Raw genomic sequence first — 20,522 nt, 5'->3', positions numbered from 1 at the left:
AAGATCAGGTCAGCACTGCCACTGGGAAGGTCTGGGGAAGACGGGGCGCTGCTTCCCCTATTTGGGAACCCCTCTGGACCCCTGTCCGCGGCACGGTCACGGGCTGCCCTCCCACCGCCCCCTCCCGTGGGCAGGGAGCCAGGAGCCAGTGGCATCATCTTTATCAGGGTCACCGTCACAGCCCTGGGCCTCCTCGGTCTTCATATCTCCACCTCCTCATCCTCAGTGCATCCTTGAGTGGGAGGGAGGGCAGAGGAGGCAATGAAGAGAGAGGCGGGGAACAGTGATCCTCGTCCTCTGCATTTAGAGGTCGGTAAATGAGACGTGGAAGGTGACTGCCCAGCACTGCCAGCTAGTCGGTAGGACAGAGGGGCCAACAGGCAGGCTCCCCTGGCCCAGGGATCATCCTGAGCCGGCTTACAGGATGAGCTGGTGACTGTCCTGGGCCCTCCACTCAGAGCCTAAGTTTCTTTTCCTGCATATCAGCTGGAGAATCAACTCCACACCCTGGTCTTGCTCCAGAATCTGAGAGCAGCAAGACGTAGACAGATCTTCCTGGAGAAAGGCTGCTTCAGCAGTGATGAGGGGTGACGATGTCACTACCCGGGGTCTACTTGAATCAGGCCCTCTCTGGAGAAGAACCGGGACCGCGGAGCTGCAACATGGACGGGAGGCTTGTTTAGAGGTGCAGGCCCTCACCCAGACCACAGGGCTGCAATCCACAGCATCCCTGGGCAACCGTGCACATTCAAGCGTGAGAAATACCGCTCTTGGCTAGTCGTTCTCAAAGTGGTCCCCGCCTCCAGCCCCTGCCCACATCACCTGGGAGCTTATTAGAAATGCAGGCTCGCAGGCCGCACCCTAGGCCCCCTGGGTCTGAATCTGCCCTTGATTGAATCCGCAGGGGGCTCCCCAGGGTAGGAAACCCAGCTCTGCCGGCAGGCTGGCGGGCTCTGACTCCTGTGTGTCCCTGCACTCTCTCCCGGCAGATCTGTGGCATGATACTCACCTGCAGCTTGCACCGGAGGCTCCAACTGCATTTTTACTAATGGCCGACTGCACCCTGCTCCGACTGCCCCTCACAAGTTCAGGGGCCCAAAGCCCACGGGCCAGGCCTGCGGGGTCAGCACCGGCTGGCCTGGAAGCTCCCAGCAACTCCCCCTTCTCTGCGCCCAGCCCCTCCGGACCCACCCAGTGCCTGCGACCATGGCCCCTGCGGCCCCCACCTGGCCAGGGACCCTCGGCCCCCGCCCTCCACTTCTGCCTGCTCACCACCGGAATCCCGGGGCAAGAGAGCACAGCCCAAGCCTCACCAGGCCTAGGCTCCTATGGACCCCGGGGGGCTGTGGTGAAATCTGCTTTCCTCCCAACTCCTGAACCCTGAATGGGGGCTGGCGACTTTGCCCCCACTGGGACGCCTGCACATGAGCCTGTGATCCCCCAATGGGTGCGGAGCACCCCTCTCCCGGCCCTGCTGGATATGCTCCCTGAGAAATGCATCGAATAGGCAGTTACAGTTGGCTCTGCCCCAAGAAGACCCCAGCCTTTGCCCTCCCCTCTTCCACTCCCTTCCCACCTGCACCATCTCACCTGGAGAGAAGTCTCCCATGGCCTGGTTCCTTCCTGCAGGGCAGGGTTGGGCAGTGGCGGGGTGGGGGGCAGGGGGTGAAGCCACCAGGGTGGGGAGCAGGTGCCTGCCTCCAGGCCCTCCCCAGGAGGGTCCCCTGGGAGCCCATGACCCCAAGCCCCCATCTCCAGCCATATGCCCTGAGGGGGTCTCCTCTCTGGCCTGATGCTCAAAGAAAGCCAGCATCATCTGCCCTTCATGTTGGTGGGAGTAAACTCCTTCCTGATGAAACCAAACCAGAGACCCTGTGAAGGTGGAACCACTGAGAAGGTGCAGCTCTGAGCCGAGGGGTGCTCTGCCCCAAAACTCCTTTTCCTGATCTGGTGCTCCTGGACCCCCCGGCCCCCAGCACTTGGCCTGCAGGGGCTCTGCTCTGCTTCCCAGAATGGACATGGTCCTTTCATTAGGTTTTCTCTTGCATCTCTGAAGCAGGGAGTTTTCAGAAAAGACTTTCCAAAATGTGGACGGAGAACAGAAAGGAAATCCTAGGAAACAGAGCACAGATGCTGGCAGTTTTCCAGAGAACACGAATCAACTCATAAGATCCCCCAGAGGGTCCCACGTGGGCACAGACCCCCATGCCAGCTCCCGGGTCGCAGGTCCTGGATCCCACACTTCCTACTTCCCACCCTCATGATGCCGAGGTCAAGTTCAGAAGGGGCACACCTGGCCTCTGCTGTCTCTTGCTGACCTGGGCCCATCCCAGGCGAAGGTGTTTTCTTTCCCCTTCGTGAGTCAGCGCTGTCCCCATCACAGCCCCCATTGTACCCAAACCACACACTCCCAGAGAGGGGTGACCCCCACACACAGAGGGCAGACCAGCCTCCTGCAACCGGTTGCCTCCTGCCCTGGGATTCTCTGGGGCTGTCGGGAAGGGCCTGGGGTCCCTGATGCTGGTTCACTCAAAGGGAGACCAGCTTTCCAGCAACCCCAGATTCCCAAGGCCCCCCAAAAATTGGTGCTGTGATTATCTTTGCTGCATCCAACTTCCTGGATTTGTGCAGATAACCAAAAATGACTGTTAAGTCCCAAGTTATCTGCAGGGCTAGATGTCAGCTGACGTCTTACAAAGTGAGGGCTGAAAGGGAGATCACGTTCTTCCCTCTGAGGGGCCCGAGGGAGGCGGCAGTGGGCCGGGCAGTGCTGGCCGGCTGCACCTGTGCCCCTGCTGGGGTCCCTGCTGGCTTTATCAAGGTCAGGGGGGCTCACGGAGGGGTGACGGGCAGGTGCCACCTGCACAACCTTGTCCTGGCGGAGGCCCCGAAGAGCCTAACTCTTCTGCCCCCACCCCCATGGGCGGAGGCGGCCTGGCTGGGGCAGGAGAACTGTGATTCTGCCCTGGGCACGGTCCCACCCAGAGGGTGGAGGTCCATGTTGCAGAGAGAGAGGGAGAAAACGGCCCCATGCTTTCTGAAACTGGGACCTCCCTGCTGGTGCCAGCAGCCCGGGAGATGAGACAATGTGAGAGGAAACGAGGCCCAGGAAACAGCAGTTTCTCATGGAGCGCAAAGGGTTAGGATGGGGAGGCTGGCCCACCCTGCCTGCAAGGACGCCGCTCTGTGCCCAGGACAGCCCCTCCCAGGTCCCTGCTGGGAGGTGTCCCAATCCCGAGCTCCTTGGAGAGGGAGTAGGACACGATGCTCACAGGTCATCCATCAGTGACTGGGGGCTGGCCAGAAAGCCAGGCTTGTGCAGAGGTCTGGACACAGCAGGCACGGGAGTCCACGCGGCCCTGGTCCTCACCCTGGACCAGGCTGCCCCACCTCCCTGGGCTCCCAGCGCCGCACCCAGGAGGGGCGGAATGCTACACCCCAGGGACCTTCATGCCCACAGCCAGTTTCCGGCTTGGACTCTACCACCTGGTTCGTCTTGGGGGGTTGAGGTAGAGGAAGTGAACTGAACCCATTACTACCATCACCGCCCATCCCCCTGTCAGCCTTGTAAAGGTTCTCCGCCTGGTTTGCCACTTGAAGCCTGGACAGAAGGGGACGGGGGTTTCCAAGGGCTAAGAAGGACACCTGTGTTTGTACCACCACTGGGTGGTGCCCGCGCCCCCGGGGGGGGGACACCGGTGATGGAGTTGTCTAAGCCGGGTTCTCAGCATTGGTTGGGATCAGCCTGAGAGCTTCTGAACCATTGCTGGGCCTCCCTGGGCTTCTCCTCAGTAGCGTCTGCATCCTAACAAGGTCCCAGGTGACAGTGATGCTACTGGCCCCGGGCCACACCTTGACAGCAACTGCCCTAGAACAAGCCACGAGGCAGGCCTCTGCCACCTCCCGTGTGTGTCAGAGCCCCCGGGGTTCAGAAGCACCCCCGGGTGCCAGGCCGAATCCCACTGGATTCACCGGAGCATGGGATAAAGCATCTGACCCACTGTGTACCTGCCCATCCGTGACCTTGGCAGGAAGACCAGGGGCCTGGGTCCTCTCCCCGGAAGGGACAAGTGATGTCCCAGCCCCGTTTTCCCACCACCTCTGTGTGCCCACCACCTCTGTGTGCCCCACTCCACCCTCGCCCCCCATCTTCTGTTTCCACACGCCCAGCCCTGTGCTCTGTTCACAGTCTCCCCTGTGGGCATCCTCCCCGCCCTGCTCCCGCACCAGACACAGACCGCTAAGAGTCCCGGCAGCCCAGTGTCAGGAGGGCTCCTGGATCCAGCTGCCCATGGATATGGGTCATCACAATGTTCTGGAAACAGAAAAGTTGCCATAAACGTCTGCACATAGAGGAATTGCCTCAGCATAAACACGCCCCTCCTTAGCCTCTGCCTCCGTCCTGGGGGCACGCCAATAAAGGAATGGTATCCAGGGCTGCAGTCTTCACTGTCCCTTCTCGGCTGCTGGCTTGTCAGAAGCCCCACTGCGTACTGAAGTGATGGGGGGAGAGGTCCCAATAGGAAACCCACCCACCACACTGGTCAGGGCCCTGCTCACCTCCGCCCCCCCCACCAGTGTCCTTAGCTCCAGGCAAAGGTGGCAGCGGTGGGCTGCCTCGGGCTGGACCCTGTTCCCTCCCTCCCCTGGCTTGAGGATGGACAGGCTGTGGGTGGTGGTACAGGAAGCCCTGCCTCCCCTTTCCTCCTGCATCCAGCGATGACTGAGCAGAAAGGTGAGGCCACATTTGGGGGCGGGGGGTCTGGGGTTGAAGAGGGTGGTCAGTAAAGCGTGATCCCAGCCCTGTCCATCAGCAAGGTCCACACCATCCACGTCTCTGCATTTTGTCGACAGCCAGGCCAGCCAGAGACAAGAGGGCTCCTATTCCCACTGGCTGGGCACTGCTTCTAGAGAAGGGGACGGTTTCCAGCAGACTTTGTAAATGTCGTGGTAAGTATCTCCAAACCCCCAATTGGAGGTTAGGGATTACAGGTCAGGGATCAGGGGTCTAATTTCACATGCTGCTCCTGAATTGCCAACCAGTAAGCAAGAAGGCTGAGTCCTCTGAGGATCCGGGGTCTCTGACAGAGAGTGGGCATCTACTGAGACAACACTGGGGCTGCAGGAATCCAGTGGGGTGGGGGAGTGGGGTGGGGGGAGGGAGGCAAAAGGCAAGGAGCTTCTTGACGTCGCTGACCGATGGGATGGCTCTGCCTTTCCACGTGTCGGATCAGCCCCGCTCTGGACGCTGGGCAAGGCTGGACCCTGAACGCAGCATCCACTGGAAGAAACCTCTCTGGCAGCAGAAGGCTCCACCAGCAGACCCGCAGAGCGCAACGTGGCTTGGCCACACTGTTCCCCCTCTGCTCGGCATCCAGGGGCGCTCCCCTGCTGGCTCAGACAGTAAGAACCTGCCTGCGATGCAGAATACACAGGTTTGATCCCTGGGTTCGGAAGATGCCCTGGAGCAGGAAATGGCAGCCCACTCCAGTATTCTTGCCTGGAGGCAGCCAGACAGCCTGGCCCAGGCACGCCCGTGGACTCGTTCTTTTTGTTAGTTTGAGGAGACGCATTAGCCCACCACAGCTTGTCATTACATCAGCAGAAACAAGATGGCTAAATCAATAGCCTCCTAGTCTTTGCCGGACGCTGTAAGACGGACCACGTGCAAAGCCGATATTCTGGTGTCCAAAATGACATCCCCTTAATCTGACTTCCGTGGATTATTAAATGCTGCTACTGGGCCAGCAGAGCAGCGCAGGCTTGGGGAGGGGGAGGGACCACTCATGTCCATGTCCACGGGTCTCCTCCGGAGCTCTCTCCCCCCTCCACACCCCAGCTCCCCCTCCAGATCACGCTCTTGCACCCCCGGTTTTCAGCCGGGGGATGCTCTTCCTTGGAGTTCCACCTCTTGTCTGGGGACTCCTGAGGTCCCAGACTTGGCCAGTTTCTTGCCCAAGTGCCTACTCTGGTCCGGGAACAAGCTAGATGTCTTTACATGCACACTTTTATTTAATCCTCACAAATTAAATCCTGAGGATTTAATTCTGCAAAATAGTATCTTCATTTTGCAGATGACGAAACCAAGACATGTTCAGTGAGAACCCGGTGCTCACATGGACACCAGCCACGTGCAGAGTGGGAGCCGAACCCAGGCTCCGGCCCCGCAACTAGAGCTCTTTCCACCCAGACCACCCAGAGGTGGTGCCTCCCTACGGCTGAAAGCTCAGGCTCAGTGACAGCCAATAAAACAGTTGTGGTCAGGAGGGATCTATAGAGCACACAAAAGCATTTCAGGAGTTGTGAATCAGCATCAACCAAACGAGAGATTCAGTTACAGCCTGCAGCCCTCTCCTCCCCGCCTGCCCCATCCCCTGCACATGAGACCCATGAAGCCTCCGTTGGGTTCCAGGAGCCCTCTCCTGTTGGGAGAGGCACTCACAATGGCCAGGAGGGACAGCAGAAAGGTCCCTTCTCCCCCCAGAATCTGGTCCATCACCACAGCCTGTCAGTCCTCTCGTGGGTCCCTCTCACTTTCCCCACATCCCGCTGGTATAGCTCCCTTGGTTGTCACGCTGCAGCCAGCGGGCTGGCGCTTATCACACCAGGCTTCAAACCTCTCAGGGGCTCCCTCTGCTCTTCAAGAGCAGGGTTCAAGCTCTCCCACCAGCTCACAGGCTGTGGTCCCTGCCCGACGAGGGCACAATCCACTCACGTTACTTAGCTCAGTTGACAGGCGCCCAGCACTTATGGTGCAGCCAGGATGCTCCGGGGCCCAGGGAGCCGGCCGGCTACACCCTGCTCCCAGGAGCAGATAGCACAGGGGCTGGGTGGGCATCCTCTTGGGGCGTCCACGGGCTGGGGGCAGGAGTGAGAGCAGGATGGGAAGGGGGATCAGCCCCACCACGCTCCTATGACTTGGTTGGTCCTTAGTGGATGACTCGGGGTCACCGGCCCCTTAGCCCTAAGGCCTTCTGGTAACCATCCTTGGGGAGGCTCTCAGGGGCCCCCACTCCATCTGGACCTTTGAGGGGGTCACCTCAGACCCCCCAATCCTCGGCAAAGCCTCAGGGGCTTTGGAACATGGCCGCCATGGGAAGGGGCCCCAAGGTGGGAGATCAGGACACATCGTGCCAGCCTGGCCTCCCCCCGAGGAGGGATTCGAGGAGACCCCGAGCTGCACCCACCCTTCCTTCCTTCCCAGCCCATCAACCCGCCTTCTGCGCCTTGTCACCAGGACGATGATGGCAGAGGAAAACCACAAACCAGAGCCCCAGCCGGGGAGCCAGGGAGCATCCCACTGCAGCCAGCGGATCAGGGCTCTCAAGGTTCCAAGGCCCCCCTCCCCACCACCGACAAGCATCTCACGCTGATGGGTGTGTCCCAGGCCAGGTCACACTGTGAGGTTCCCTCAGTCCCGGGACAAGACATCAGGCCCACAAGAACCCTAGGAACATCACAGGTACTTAACACTGACAGCCCCACCCCACAGGGGCCATGGATGACTTGTTCCCGGACCCCTCCTACACACACGTACGAAGCCAGCCCACAGGACGAGCCCTCTGTGGCGGGTGACGGACACGGCTGGGAGCTGGCCTCTCACGTGGCCAGCTCAGACCACTTAAACTGGCCCCTGACGGAGCCTGCATCCGCTGACCAGGCCGGGGCGGGGGGCCGGCATGAGGACTGCTTGGTCCCCAGAGAGGCAGGCCACCCACCTGCAGATCTGTAGCCGGGGCCCAAGGAGGGTAGGAGAGCCCCCTGCCCTGGGCTCAGTGTAGACAAGGCCAGAGGGCACACCAATCGCCTCGTGGGAGAGGCCACCGTCACGGCTGCGGGGACTCAAGAACACCACAGAGACAGCCTGCGTGTGCTTTTGACACGTTACCAGTTTTTATTTAAAAACATGCTAAAAACATGGCTTTCCACAGCCAGGACCAGGATGAAGGAAGCGTACAGATGCGGCATCACAAGCAGGAAAGTGCACTGAAACCAGCCTGTGGGACACCGCGCGGCCGTGTGGCCCCGGGGGATGGGGTGCGGACAGGAGCCCCGGCCTCGCCCTCAATGGGGGCCCCTGTCAGGAGGGATGCGGGGATGCACCCTGGACCCGGCCTCATGGCGGCGAAGGGGAGGATGGGAGGACGGGAACACCAGAGGCTGGCCCTGCAGGGCACCTCCCCGCTCTGTCTGGCCGGGTCCCTGCTGTTAGCACCTCCACCCAGGGGTGGGCAGGGGCCAGAAAGGCGGCGACCTCCTTTCCATCCACCTGGACCACGCTTTGGCCACCAGAGCAAGGAGGGATGGCCAGCTGGTCCAAGTCAAACCAGAACACCTGCTTGAGGGTCTCACGGGGGGCAGGGGGTGGTCAGCAGCCTTGCCAGAGTGAGAGGCCCAAACTGGCCGGGGGGAGCTGGGGGGTGGGGGGGGGTCGCACCAGCTGCTGCCCCTAGGGGCGGTGCTCAGCCCTGCTCGCCCACCTGCCCTGCACCCACCTGGCTGCAGAGAAAGGCCAGGTGGAGGCAGGCATGCCCCTAAAGGCTGCAGAACCTTGGCCTTCGGAGTCCACTCTAACCTGCCTGCATCAGACCCCCTGGAACTGACTCTGGCCTGGGGAGGGAGCTGCCAGGGAGGGGACTGACTCAGGTAGCTTGGCGTGAGCCCGGAGTCGGGAGACACCGAGAGGATGCTGAGCCCCATCACTGACAGCAGGCAGCATGCCTGCCTCTGTGCCACAGGGGAACCGCTCTGCACGACAGAAGAAGGGTCGCAGAAGGGCTCTCCCCCGGTACACGGAGTCTGCCGCCCTGTGCGGACGCAGCCAAATGACCGATCAGCCAAGCACAGGGTCAGGCAAGAAGGCGGTTTGGGGAACTGTGGACAAGGCTCTGCAGACAGATGGACGAGGTGGGGTGGCTGGCAGGAGGAGGGAGACAGGCAAGGGCCCCAGGGCCGGAGGGCACCCCCAAAGCTCCAGAAACATGAGATTCCAGGGAGACCCATACACCCCCAAGGTACTAGGCTTTTGCTGTTGATTTTAACAAAACTTTAAAATTGCATTGATAGGCATAAACAACCCCCCCTCAACACAAACTCATTATGCAGCAGTCCCAATGCGCCACTCAAATGCTTGTTTGCTGAGGGTGCCTCGAGGGGGCAGGGTGCACATCTATTCCGGGCTCTGCAGACCTGGGTTCCCAGGGGACCCACTGAAGCTCCTTTCCAAGAATTCAGGCCCAGAGCATGGGGAGGGCCAGTCGCATGTTGCACTGGCCTGTCCTCAACCCAAACCCTGCCCACAAGCTTGCCCACAGGCACCCCCACTCCTATCTCGGGAGATGGTCTCTACTCTGCCCAGCTCACTGAGACCACCCTTTTCTCCGCTCCCCACACCCAGAAGCATGACCCCTGAGCACACAGAAGTTCCGCACTGCTGGTCCCAACCGTCTTGTGCTTAAGGGGAGAAGGGGGTGCTGGCTGGGTGTCAGCTCTTGGACACACAGGCTGGGGAGGAGAAGGGGCGGCCGGGGCACCCAGCCAAACGGTGCAGGACAAAGGCAGCGCCCAGGTGAGGCCCCATCTGGGTAAGTGTTAGCTGGTGAGGAACCTTTCCAAGCTCAGCCCTATAGATTCTTAACTTATGTTTCAACTGTACAACTTGCTTAGACCAGTGTGAGCCCTGGTGGGGGCACCTGGCTGTGGTTGGACGCCCCCCAGCTGTTCATCTCCAGGCCCTGACTCAGGTTGCTTTGTCCTGGGGCCACTGTAACAAGATCCCTCTGGGTTTCCTCGAGTTTTCTGTGCTTTCCCTTGGGGTCGCAGAGGACATGATCGCCAGCCACCGCCGCATCAGTGAACCCCAAGCAAGGAGCTGAGGGTCCTGGGAGCCGGGTGGATATCCACCTCTCCCTCCCTCCCTCCTGGCAGTGACTCCAGCCGGACCATCACGGCTCCCCCCTCCCTCCCCTCTGGAGGTCGCAGGTCCTCTGTCACGTCTGAGCAGCTCCACGGAAGGACTGCTTCCCCTTCCAGAAGCAATGTGAGAGAGTGAGCAGCATCTGAACTAGAGAGGTATTTGTCCGAGAGTTTCTAGCAGGAATGTCTGTGAAATAACGGGTTTGCAGAACCTGTCGCGGGAATCCCCCGAAAGGGGTGGAAGGGGAGCCTCCCAGCCCGCAGAGGGCGGGCGGGAGGAAGAAGGAAAAAGAACTGCTCATCAGAGACGCATAAGGACACACGCCTGCTCTACCTCATTCCTGGCAAAGCACCCCCAGTTCCCAGAAGACCCCCTGCCCTCTGTCTCGCTTCCATCCTATGCCTCCCGCCCCCACCCCCGTCTCCCCTGCCGCCTTCCCCCAGGCTCCCCCCTCCCTCAGTGCATCCTGGCCGCAGCCTCCTGAGTGTGCCCAGTGGTCTGTCCTGATAGAAACCAGACAAACGGACGTGCCCTGTCCCTTCCCGTCCCCCACCCGCAGAAAGAAAACCAAACCATTACAGAAATCAACGCAGTACAAAGTTATAAATCAGAAAGCTAACCCTAAACTTATCTGAGAGATAGTATTCCTGAATAATCATAATCAGAGTAAAATAAAATAAAAAAAGTTACACTGTAAGGTATAAAATGCCTGGGTGAGACGCTCCCACAGCCCGGCATGGAGACGGTCAGCCGGCCCCTGCCAGTGCGCCCCCCCTCTCTGGGTGGCTGGGGGCCACCAGGGCCGCTCCTGGGCAGTCTCTCCACCAGAAGGCAGCCCTGAGCGCCCCCACCCCCACCCCATGCCATGCGGGGAACAAAGTGTCAGCTGAGGAAAAAGACAGGGCAGAAACGCGTCAGTGCTGGGGGCTCCTGGAGCATGCCCCCACCCGCCCACCCTGTCTTCTTTGGCAAATACACAGGAATCTGGGCGCCCCAGCACCCCCAAGGTCTCTGCGTTTCCTCCCCCACCCCCGGCCTCTGCCCACCGACAAGGCTTCGGCAGGTGGCCGGGAAGGCAGGCCAGGGCAGGGATGCAGGGGTCAGCAGTCTGGAGGTGCAGGCGACACAAAGCTGAAGGCCTCTTCCCTCGCACAGTGTCCGCGGGGCCGGGGCGCTCCGCCAGCCGCTCAGGCGTCGTACTTTTTCCCAGTCCGGTGGATGTGCTGGAAGAGGGTCATGGAGAAGGCCATGCCCAGAATCTGAAAGACATGGGGCCAAGGGGCCTTAGACGGGGGACCAGGGGGCACCCAGCACCCGCGGGGGAACCCCTCCCATTATGCAGACACCGTGGGGCGGGCACGCGAGGGCGAAGCAGAGCTGAGGCGGGCCGCACGTGGGGAGCTCGGCCCCTCGGACTGTCCAGGCTGGATGTCACCCAGCTGCGAGGCCCAGAAACCTGCTGTTTCAGATCATGGTGAGGACAGGGGCCTGAACCTAAACGGCAGGGGGCTGAGGAGCTGGGGAGTCGATGGGGAGGTGGCAGGAACTCTGGGAGCCCGCCGATGGCTCCCGCAGAGTCCCGGGGCTCACGGCTGCTGCCTTGGGAGGATGTTGATGGCCATCTGTGTCCCCGCACCCCCTGGGTCCTGACGCACTGGAGGAGCAGGAGGGCAGCCTGCCCGCCCCTCGGGCAGCAGCACACACCACGGACCCACCGTCCGGGGACACTCACTGCCTCCGTGGCTCTCATACTCAAGGTCTGCAGTGACCCTGGAGACCGGGGGCTGAACCCAGCCCAGCCCCAGCGTCCTGCTCCGGGCCTTGCTGCAGGCCACCCTGACCCGAGCCCCAATCGGAACCACACAACCTTCTCCCACCGGCCTGTCTCCCGTCAGAGCCCCGAGTGGGCACAGTGGCTCATCCGCCAAGCTCGAAGGCTCTTTGACCAGCAGACTCAGTCCAAACCACAGGCCCCAGGACTTAGGGAAGAAAGGAGACGTCGAGCAGGACGTCCATCTCTCTGTGGACCCACCGGTCAGGGACTGGGGCTCCCCAGGGGTAGGAGTTACACACAACTGGGCGAGGAGGGAGCCCCCAGTGCTCCTGGGCCCAGAAAGATGGGGGGGTCTCCTGTTCCCACCACGTCAGCCTCCTCGTCCAAGAAGGAGCTGAGGGTCTCCTTGGCATCCTTCTCTGTCGCCCATGCTGGGCCGTGCAGCACAACCACCCACAAAACGCAGACCAAGGGCTGCTGGCCCTTCCTGAGTGCCCTCCCGGCCCAACATGCCAGGTATCAAACCCACATAGTGCTAAGAAGTGACCCGTGATCGAGCCCACTACACAGATGTGGAAACAAAGGCACAGGAACGAAGCCGTGGGCAACGTGACGCACTCACACAGGTGCTGGGGCGGGACGGACCCCGAGGAGGCTGCCCCTGGGCCTTGCTCACACTGATGCCATGCGGTTGACTCACAAGGTAATAAAGGTCCCCGTGCCTGGGGGGGGACAGGCCTGTCCCAGCCAGCCCTTCCTGCAAGGCCAGCACAGGTCCACGGCTCAGGGGGACGTGAGGAGGCTCGGGCAGGCCCTGGGTGGGGGGCGCAGGCCCTGCGGGGAGGGGCCTCCCTCAGGCTGTCCCCTCCACCCCGCTGGCAGGACGGCCCCCTTACCTGTGTGATTAGAAGGCACATCCCCACCGTGCCGAGCACGTGCTTATTGTCAGCAAACCACTGTTTGACCTTCTCGTAGCAGCCCTGGGGAGTGAGGACCACAGCTTCAGGTGCTGGGGTGAACCGCGGGCCCTCCTGCCCAGCCCCCACCTCACTTCCCTTTGGACCCCGCCCCCACCCCGGTTCCATCCACAAGGCCCCACTGCACAGCCCCAGAGCCCACTCCTACCCAACTCTGACCCCCCGAGACGTGGGCCCAGACGCTCACTTGCCACTGCCTTTCGGCTTCAGGCCTGCGTGCCCTCACCCATCCCACGTTAAGCCACCTCCTTGGTGTCCTGGGCCACCCCCGCCCCCGCCCAGACTGTCCACCCAGGGGCCCCTGGGGTGCCCAGCCTCACCGTCTTCCACACGGGGGTGGTGTTGTTTTGTCCGCAGCCCTGGGAGTTCTCCATGCAGCAGCGGTCGGGGACGGTGTTCTCCCCCAGCACCGAGAACCAGTCCCTGTAGTCGGTGACACCACAGCAGTGCATCTGTGGGGAGGGGTGGGGGTACATTAGACGGGTCCAGCTCGGTCCTTTCCCTGCCCCCCCGGCCCCATGGGAGCTAGCACCCAGAGGCCAGCTTGCTTGTCCCTTCTCTGGGCCCCAGCCAGGCCCAGGGGACAGAATATCTCCTTCCTGGAGGACGGCCACCTGCTCTCTGAGCGGGGTGCTGGGCGCTGGGCAGAGCACTCAGCCCTCTGCTTGTCTGCCCCCAGTTCTTGGCTTCATGATGGCAGCCCCTCCCCAGGCTCCACATGGAGCTACACGGACACGTTTCCTCTTAGAACAGGGTTTCCTGAGTCACAAGCAGGGAGGTAGACCTGTTGCTAAAATACTGTCATTCGTGCTGAGGCTTCAGAAAGGATGGGATGGAAGAGCAGCCCCCCTGACTGTCCGTCTTGATTCCCAGCTCCCAGCCCCTCGGATGGCTGCTGGCCACATCCAGGCCCCCGCACAGCCCACTGCCCACCCAGCCGCCCCGCTGCAGCTGCCGGCCAGAGCGCCATGTCTGACCCAGAGAGCCAGTGACCCAGCCAGGGCTGGGGGGTGGCGTCCGAGGCCCAGGCCCCGCCTTCCACCCACACCTGCTCCTGCCCCCAGCCCTCACCTCTGCCTGGATGATGTTCCAGGCGTTCTTCAGCCCCACGTTGTTCTCCGAGTTGTAGAGTAGCAGGCCCTCCTTCAAGTCCTTCTTGGCATTCTCGTTCACCTGTCGGGCGAGGGCAGACTCAGGCTGGGGTCGGGGGGGTGGTGACCAGGAGGCCGCCCCTCTCCCCAGGTCACCCAGGTCAGCCATGAGTGCTGGCCCCGCCAACTCATGGGGGAGGCCTGCTGGGGGCCAGAGGTGACCCCCGTGAGAGCTGAGTGCTTCAGGAGGGAGCAGGGACCCTCAGAGGCGGAGACAGCACAAGCGCCCCCACAGCTCCCGTGCTCCCAGGACACGCCCCCTCACAGGCCATGCTGCCCCCTGGCCCACGCCCCACGCTGGCCCTGCAGGAACACAACCTGGGAACTGCAGGGCGCAGAGCCACCGTCCGGGGTGTGGGGCCACCCCTCGCTAGCAAGTCGCTTACCCTCTCCCACCTCTGCCTTGTCTGTAACACTGGCACATAACATCCACCTCGGAGACGGTTGTGAGAATTAAAGGAATCATTCCCATGAAGACCAAGAACAGGGCCGGCCCGCAGCCATCTCTCAATATTATCAGTGGCTCCTTTTTTACAGATGCAAAGGAATCACTGCTTCTAACCCTAATAGTGACTCTCCCTCTCAGTGTGGCCTGGGATACTCCTTCAGGACCCAAGGGGCAGATGGTTATATGGTTCTGGTTACCATGAACCAGAAGAGCCCCTGAGTGCTAAGTCTGTACACTTGGCCAGTCATTCTTGGTGGTCCCAGAGGAAGTTCCCCAGTTGGGTGGGGAACTCTCCAGCCTGGACAGAGGTTAGTCCCTCTTAAGCTCCTGAATCCTCAGTGCAGCCTGCGATCAGCTGAAGTGAGTGAGTGAAAGTCATTTTCACTCAGTCGTGTCCAACTCTTAGTGATCCCGTGGACTATACAGTCCATAGACTGTATGGACTGTATAGTCCATTCTCTAGGCCAGAATACTGGAGTGGGTAGCCTTTCTTTCTCCAGGGGATCTTCCCAACCCAGGAATCGAGCCCAGGTCTCCCACTTTGCAGGCGGATTCTTTACCAGCTGAGCCACAAGGAAAGGACAAGAATACTGGAGTGTGTAGCCTATCCCTTCTCCAACGGATCTTCCCAGCCCAGGAATCGAACTGGGGTCTCCTGCATTGCAGGCGGATTCTTTACCAACTGAGCTATCAGGGAAGCCCATGAGATCAGCTCCCTGTCCTCAAAGGCCTCTAGAAAAGGATACGAACTTTTCCATATTTCAGCCCAGGAACTTGGGGCACAGGGTTTCCGGCCTAAAATATGAAATTTTCAAGTTCTTGGAGAAGAACTTCAAGTTCGTAGAAAAGTTCTTCTTGGAGAGGAACTTCAATAAGTTGGAGAACTTCAAGAATTTGGGGCTTCTCAAGTTCTTGGAGAACTTGACCCTTCTCCAAGTGGTCAGCACAGCTATGCTTGAATGCTCCCAGTGACAGGGAGCTCAGTGGTGCTCCCCAGTTAGGGCTAGGGTTAGGGCATCCCTGGGTGACTAGAGGGTCTACATCCTAAGACATGCAAGTTAATCCCTGAGTCAGGAAGATCCCCTGGAGTAGCAAATAGCAACCCACTCCAGTGGTCTTGCCTGGGAAATCCCATGGACAGAGGAGCCCGGCACGTTACAGTCCATGGGGTCTCAAAGTGTCAGACACGACTGAGCAACACACCCCACACACACTTCCTCAGACAACACAAGCGGATGAGCCCCCTGCTGCCCCCACCAAAAGCCCTCCTCTCCTCAGAGATACAACCTGTCAGTGCTTTTACTCCAGATTCCCTGACCCAACCCCTCGGGCAATGATACTCCACACACTCCCTCCCCTCCTGGAAGTCTTACCTTGTCCATGTAGACAAAGAAGAGGATAATTAAGATCAGCTCTGCCAGGAGGATGATCAACAGGACGATGAAGAACTGGAACGAGAAGGTGCAGGCATGGGCACGTGGTCGTGAGCCGGGGACAAGGTGCAAATAGGCTGGCAGGGGGCAGGCTTCCCAGGTAGGGATCCCATGTGGGCGAGGGAGGGATATGAAGCCTGACAGCCAATCAAGGAGTGGGAGGGGCACCCAGGCCAGGGGTAGCCAATCAGGAGGAAGAGGGGCGTGGTCATTCTAGGCGCTCAGGCTGGACACCCAGTGGCCCCAGTGTTCAGAGGGCTGGGGGGCTGGGGGACTAAGGGGGCGGGGGGACTGGCGGGCTGGGGGGCAGGGGTCCAACTTACACTGAGGAGGAGGCACCTGTTCTCCTTGATGGCCCCCAGGCAGCCGAGGAACCCCGTCACCATGACGATGGTGCCTATGGCGATGACCAGGTTGGCTGCTGACAGCGAGGGGAAGCTGGGGGAGAAGGTGGCAAAGTTGCCTTGCGACACGGACAGCCAAATGCCCACTCCAAGAAGCCCACAGCCACATAGCTGCAGAGAAAGGAAAGCCTGTTAGCCTGAATCCGTCTCCATGAGGCTCGGAAGACCACCTGTCCCGCCCCCACCATCCCCCCCCACCCTCCACCCCCTCCCACCCCATCCCCGGCCCCAGCCGTGGGACTTGGAACGGGTACCACGGGCCCAAACTACACTGGGGGGTGTGACCTGCACAAAGCCCCCAGCCTCTCCGCGTCTCAGTCTCCTCATCTGCCAAGTGGGATGAGACCAGCTTCATGACCCCTATAGGGTCACTTCAATGAAGACAGATCACGTGACAAACACGGAAGGTCCCAGCTGCACACGCAGCGCTGCGGGTGTCCCACTGGGCAGAGGAGGGCCTGGAGCTCAGGAAGGAGAGGGGATGGCGTAGGGCCACGGTGGCCACGGAAGCAAGTGCGGGCTTTGGGAGAGAGCCTCAGAACCCAGTTCCTCAGAGCCAGACTCTGCCGCGACTGTGTCCCGCTGCCCTGACGGGAAGGGGCACTTGCCCATGGTCCTCGGGAGCGGGAACAACAAATTCCACAGAGATGGAAATAGGAAGGAGCTCCCTGGCCTGGCTGAGGGGCTGGGCGGCGTGCGGGGCAGGGCCCACCACTCCCCACACACCCCCAGGGAGCTGGCAGCCGCACCCAACCGGAGCCCGCTCTGCTGCACAGCTCCCCTGGGGCTAGGGTGCCCACAAAGATGCAGTTTCCACAGCGGCCTGTCTTCCGCTCCATAAACTGACACTCCCTCCTCCACCCCCGTGGAGCCTGAGTTAATCAGTCAACAGGTATTTACTGAGGACCTACAGCCACAGGCTCCCCTCGTGGCTCTGGCATAAAGAACCCACCTGCCAAAGCAGGAGACACAGGAGATGGGGGTTCTATCCCTGGGTTGGAAAGATACCCTGCAGGAGGGCATGGCAACCCACTCCAGTATTCTTGGCTGGAGAAACCCATGGACAGAGGAGCCTGGAGGGCTATGGAGGCTTCTACAAGGGTTGCAGAGTCGGACACGACTGAGCGATTAAACAAGAGCAGAGTTGTTAGCACAGTGGTGCTGGTGTTAGGGAGCTGCCTTCCCTGGGGCCAGATGGGAGCCAGGGAAGCACAGCTTCCCAGACTGTATGCTCAGGGAACAGGTGAGGGGCCCAGAGCTCAGATGCCAGGTGGAGGGGCAGCCCCGCAGACATGTGGACGGGGCAGGTGGAGAATGAGACGCTGCCCGCCTCTTCGGGACCACTGTGAGAATTTAAAAGAAATAAGCCCTGTGGAGAGGGTGACAGGGCCAGGCGCTGGCCTCTGGGTGACATTTCATGAGCTGGGTGCCAGGCTGCGACGCTCAGAACCCAAGCCTCCAGGGAGCAAACACGTGGCAGCGAAGGCTGGGCAGCCATGTGCAGGCAGAGAGCGGGAAGCCGGGTGGGGCCAGAGGCTCCTGGAGGAAACACACTTCCTCTCTCATCTGTTCCACAAACCGGAATGGCGCCACCGCTCAGGAGAGCCAGGCCCTGCCCTGAGCCCAGGGAGACACCCTGGGGAAGTGGGGGACGCAGACGTCACAGAAGCAAACAGAAGACAAAAGTCCAGATGCGGTGAAGAAAAAGAAGTCAGGATGAGAAAGAGTCAGAAAGTAACAGGGGTGGGGGGTGGGGGGGTCAGGGAAGGTCTCTTGAAGATTGTCATTTGAGGAGGGGCCCACAAGAGGAGGGGCTTCCCAATGATAAAGAAATCATCTGCCAGTGTAGGAGACACAGGAGACGGGAGACCGATCCCTGGGTTGGGAAAATCCCCTGGAGGAGGGCATGGCAACCCACTCCAGCATTCTTGCCTGGAGAATCCCATGGACAGCAGAGCCTGGCCAGCTACAGTCCGTAGGGTCTCAAAGGAGTCAGACACGACTGAGCGGCTAGGCACCAGAAGAGGAGAAGTGAACCACATGAATAACGGGGAAGGAAGTTCCAGAGGAGACAGCAGGTGAAAAGCCCTGGCTGGGGGTGAGCCTGGCCAGCTGCGTGCAGGGGACGGGGGAGCGAGGTGACAATGGTGGGGACCGGTGGGCGGGACCTCACAGCATCTGTTCTTGGTGAGATGGCGAGCCGGGAGCAGGTCAGGGATGTGATCTGGGATTTCAGTATGTCACTCTGGCTGTTGTGCGGAGAACAGGCCATCGGAGGGCAAAGGGGGCAGGCGAGCAGTCAGGCCACTGCAGTGACCAGGTGACGGGGCAGGGCGCTGGGCAGGAGTGCGGAGAGATGCTCCAAGTCAAGAAGCAGCCGGAAGGGCTTGCTGGGCTTTGACGAATGAGCAGGATTTTGATAAATGGAGAGACAGGAAGGTGGTCCAGACGGGGCACAACAAAGGAAGTGGGGCTTTTCCCACCGTCACTAAACCCATGTGCTTCTGCTCAGTCGTGTCCGACTCGTTGCGACCCCACGGACTGTAGCCCTCCAGGCTCCTCTGTCCATGAGGATTCTCCAGGCAAGAATACTGGAGTGGGTTGCCCTGCCCTCCTCCAGGGGATTTTCCCGACCCAGGGGTTGAACCTGCTTTTCCTGTGTCTCCTGCACTGCAGATGGATTCTTTACCCTCTGAGCCACTTGGGAAGCACCCCTAAACCAGAGACGGCCCCCCCTCAGTGATGGAGCTGGGTGACCAGAGCAGCTGCTGGGTCCCCGCGCCGTGGAGAGCCACCCTGCCCCCATGCCCCGCAGCAGCCCAGAGGGACAGGGCCAAGGCTCCGAGGCTTCAAGGCGTGGGCACACCGGGCCCAGAACCCCCACGTTACAGGGCGCGTCCACTCGGCTCAGCCGGGGGCTGGGTGCCACCACCCCCGCAACCAGCAGGTGGCGCCCCCCAGCTGGGTCAGAGCTCCGGATTGGCAGGGAGGCACGGAGACCATCCAACTTGTCACTGACTCTCTTCAACCCGGTCACTTTCTGTGCTGCCGACTCAATTTTTCTTTCATTAATCACCCCATGGAAATTCATGCTCTCCACGCTCAAGATTTAAGGCTCTACAAGCCAGACCCTGGAATGAATAACAGGAGACCTCACAGCTGCCAGCTCACTACTGGTAAGGAGGTAGGCTTTGGGACCCCCAGAGCCACCAGACACTCTGTGCTGGAGACGCCCCCCGCCCCCAACCGCCCCCACCAGCCCCAGGCCTGGGAAGGTCCTCAGGGTACTAGGCAGTACATTTGATGTAAGAAACGCCAGCATCCAAGGTACCAAGGGATGACACTCCAGCTCCCCCCACCCCACTGATGCTGAGTGGGCCCCAGGGGGATCCCCAAGTCCCTCCTAAGGGAAGGGCCCCCATGTGGGAAAGAAACGTCAAAAGCTCAAAACCTCTAGGGGCTGGTCATCATCTCTGACTTCACGCTTCCAGCCTCTGACATGCCGTGCCAGCTCCCCAGAGCCTGCCTGGGAGGGGGAGCTGCTCCCCGACTCCCACCTCTGCTTCCTTTTCACTTCCTTCCCTAGATCACCTTGCCCCAGGTAAGACTCAGGTAGGGCCTGCTGCCAACAGCAGGGCAACCCCCACCCCAAGCTGCCAGTAGCTGGGACCCAAGTCCTGCATCTTCCCCTCAAACCCACACCCGCATCCCTGCCCCCTAAAGGCCACTGCTGATGGCATTCGGGGACATTTCCTCCCCAAAGCAACGTGTTGTCTCAGACCCCCACCAGCTAAAGTCAAGCCCACAGCTGGAAGAACCTCTGGGAGAAGGCAGGGTGACTCGGAAACCAGGACCCAGCCAACCTCCCAACCCAAAGACACCAGGCACCTCACTATACCAGCCGAGCCTGGCAGGCATCTAGGGGCCACCCTGACCACCAAGCCTCCCTGCCTCTTGCCCACCCCCAACCAAGGGCACTTCCAAGTATTTTCCACTGGAGCTCCAAAATGAACCCACTTCCAGCTGTGGGCAAACCCTTGTATTTGCTGTGCCTCCCCTTGGCAGGGCCCACGGATCTGCCTCCTCCAGGCCACCCATCAGAGCCAGCATCTTCCTCATCACCCTGGGCCCATCTGACAGATGCACAGCAGGCAGACTGAGACCAGCAGGCTACAGCCTCATTGATCAAGTCTACTGTAATTAGCCAATACCCCCATGGCATTTTCCCGTCTTCAGTTGAAACCACATTGATTTGTAGTTTTAATATATGTTTCCGCCACATGTCCTAATGTATTTTTCACGTAGCAGCCCAGTTCTCTGGGAGTGAAGCCATAACCTCCCCTGAACTAACCTCCCTCTTGCCCCCAACTTGCTTAGAGCCCAGGGACAGCCACTGCCTGTGTCCCCCACAGTGGCCAC

The 20,522-nt window shown here is 60.6% G+C and overlaps 2 protein-coding genes across 5 annotated transcripts in view; one reads left to right on the top strand and one right to left on the bottom strand.

Moving 5' to 3' along the window:
- TSPAN11 (tetraspanin 11) overlaps positions 1 to 4,436 on the top strand; it is a 65,521-nt gene extending 61,085 nt beyond the window's left edge. For all 3 annotated transcript variants that reach the window (XM_043440230.1, XM_043440229.1, XM_043440231.1), the window contains one exon: positions 990 to 4,436. In XM_043440230.1, the coding sequence (XP_043296165.1) occupies positions 990 to 1,049 (60 nt within the window). In that variant the 3' untranslated portion in view covers positions 1,050 to 4,436. The remainder of the gene's footprint in view (positions 1 to 989) is intronic.
- A 3,433-nt stretch (positions 4,437 to 7,869) lies between these two features.
- TSPAN9 (tetraspanin 9) overlaps positions 7,870 to 20,522 on the bottom strand; it is a 188,082-nt gene continuing 175,429 nt past the window's right edge. For both annotated transcript variants that reach the window (XM_043439858.1, XM_043439857.1), the window contains 6 exons: positions 16,023 to 16,214; positions 15,640 to 15,714; positions 13,739 to 13,840; positions 12,988 to 13,119; positions 12,587 to 12,670; positions 7,870 to 11,175 (listed from right to left, as the gene is read on the bottom strand). In XM_043439858.1, the coding sequence (XP_043295793.1) occupies positions 11,104 to 11,175; positions 12,587 to 12,670; positions 12,988 to 13,119; positions 13,739 to 13,840; positions 15,640 to 15,714; positions 16,023 to 16,214 (657 nt within the window). In that variant the 3' untranslated portion in view covers positions 7,870 to 11,103. The remainder of the gene's footprint in view (positions 11,176 to 12,586; positions 12,671 to 12,987; positions 13,120 to 13,738; positions 13,841 to 15,639; positions 15,715 to 16,022; positions 16,215 to 20,522) is intronic.

Source organism: Cervus canadensis, chromosome 21, assembly GCF_019320065.1.
Source record: "Cervus canadensis isolate Bull #8, Minnesota chromosome 21, ASM1932006v1, whole genome shotgun sequence".
Classification (NCBI taxonomy): domain Eukaryota; kingdom Metazoa; phylum Chordata; class Mammalia; order Artiodactyla; family Cervidae; genus Cervus; species Cervus canadensis.
Note: the sequence above shows the minus strand (reverse complement) of the source record. Positions and strands in the feature narration are given on the sequence as shown.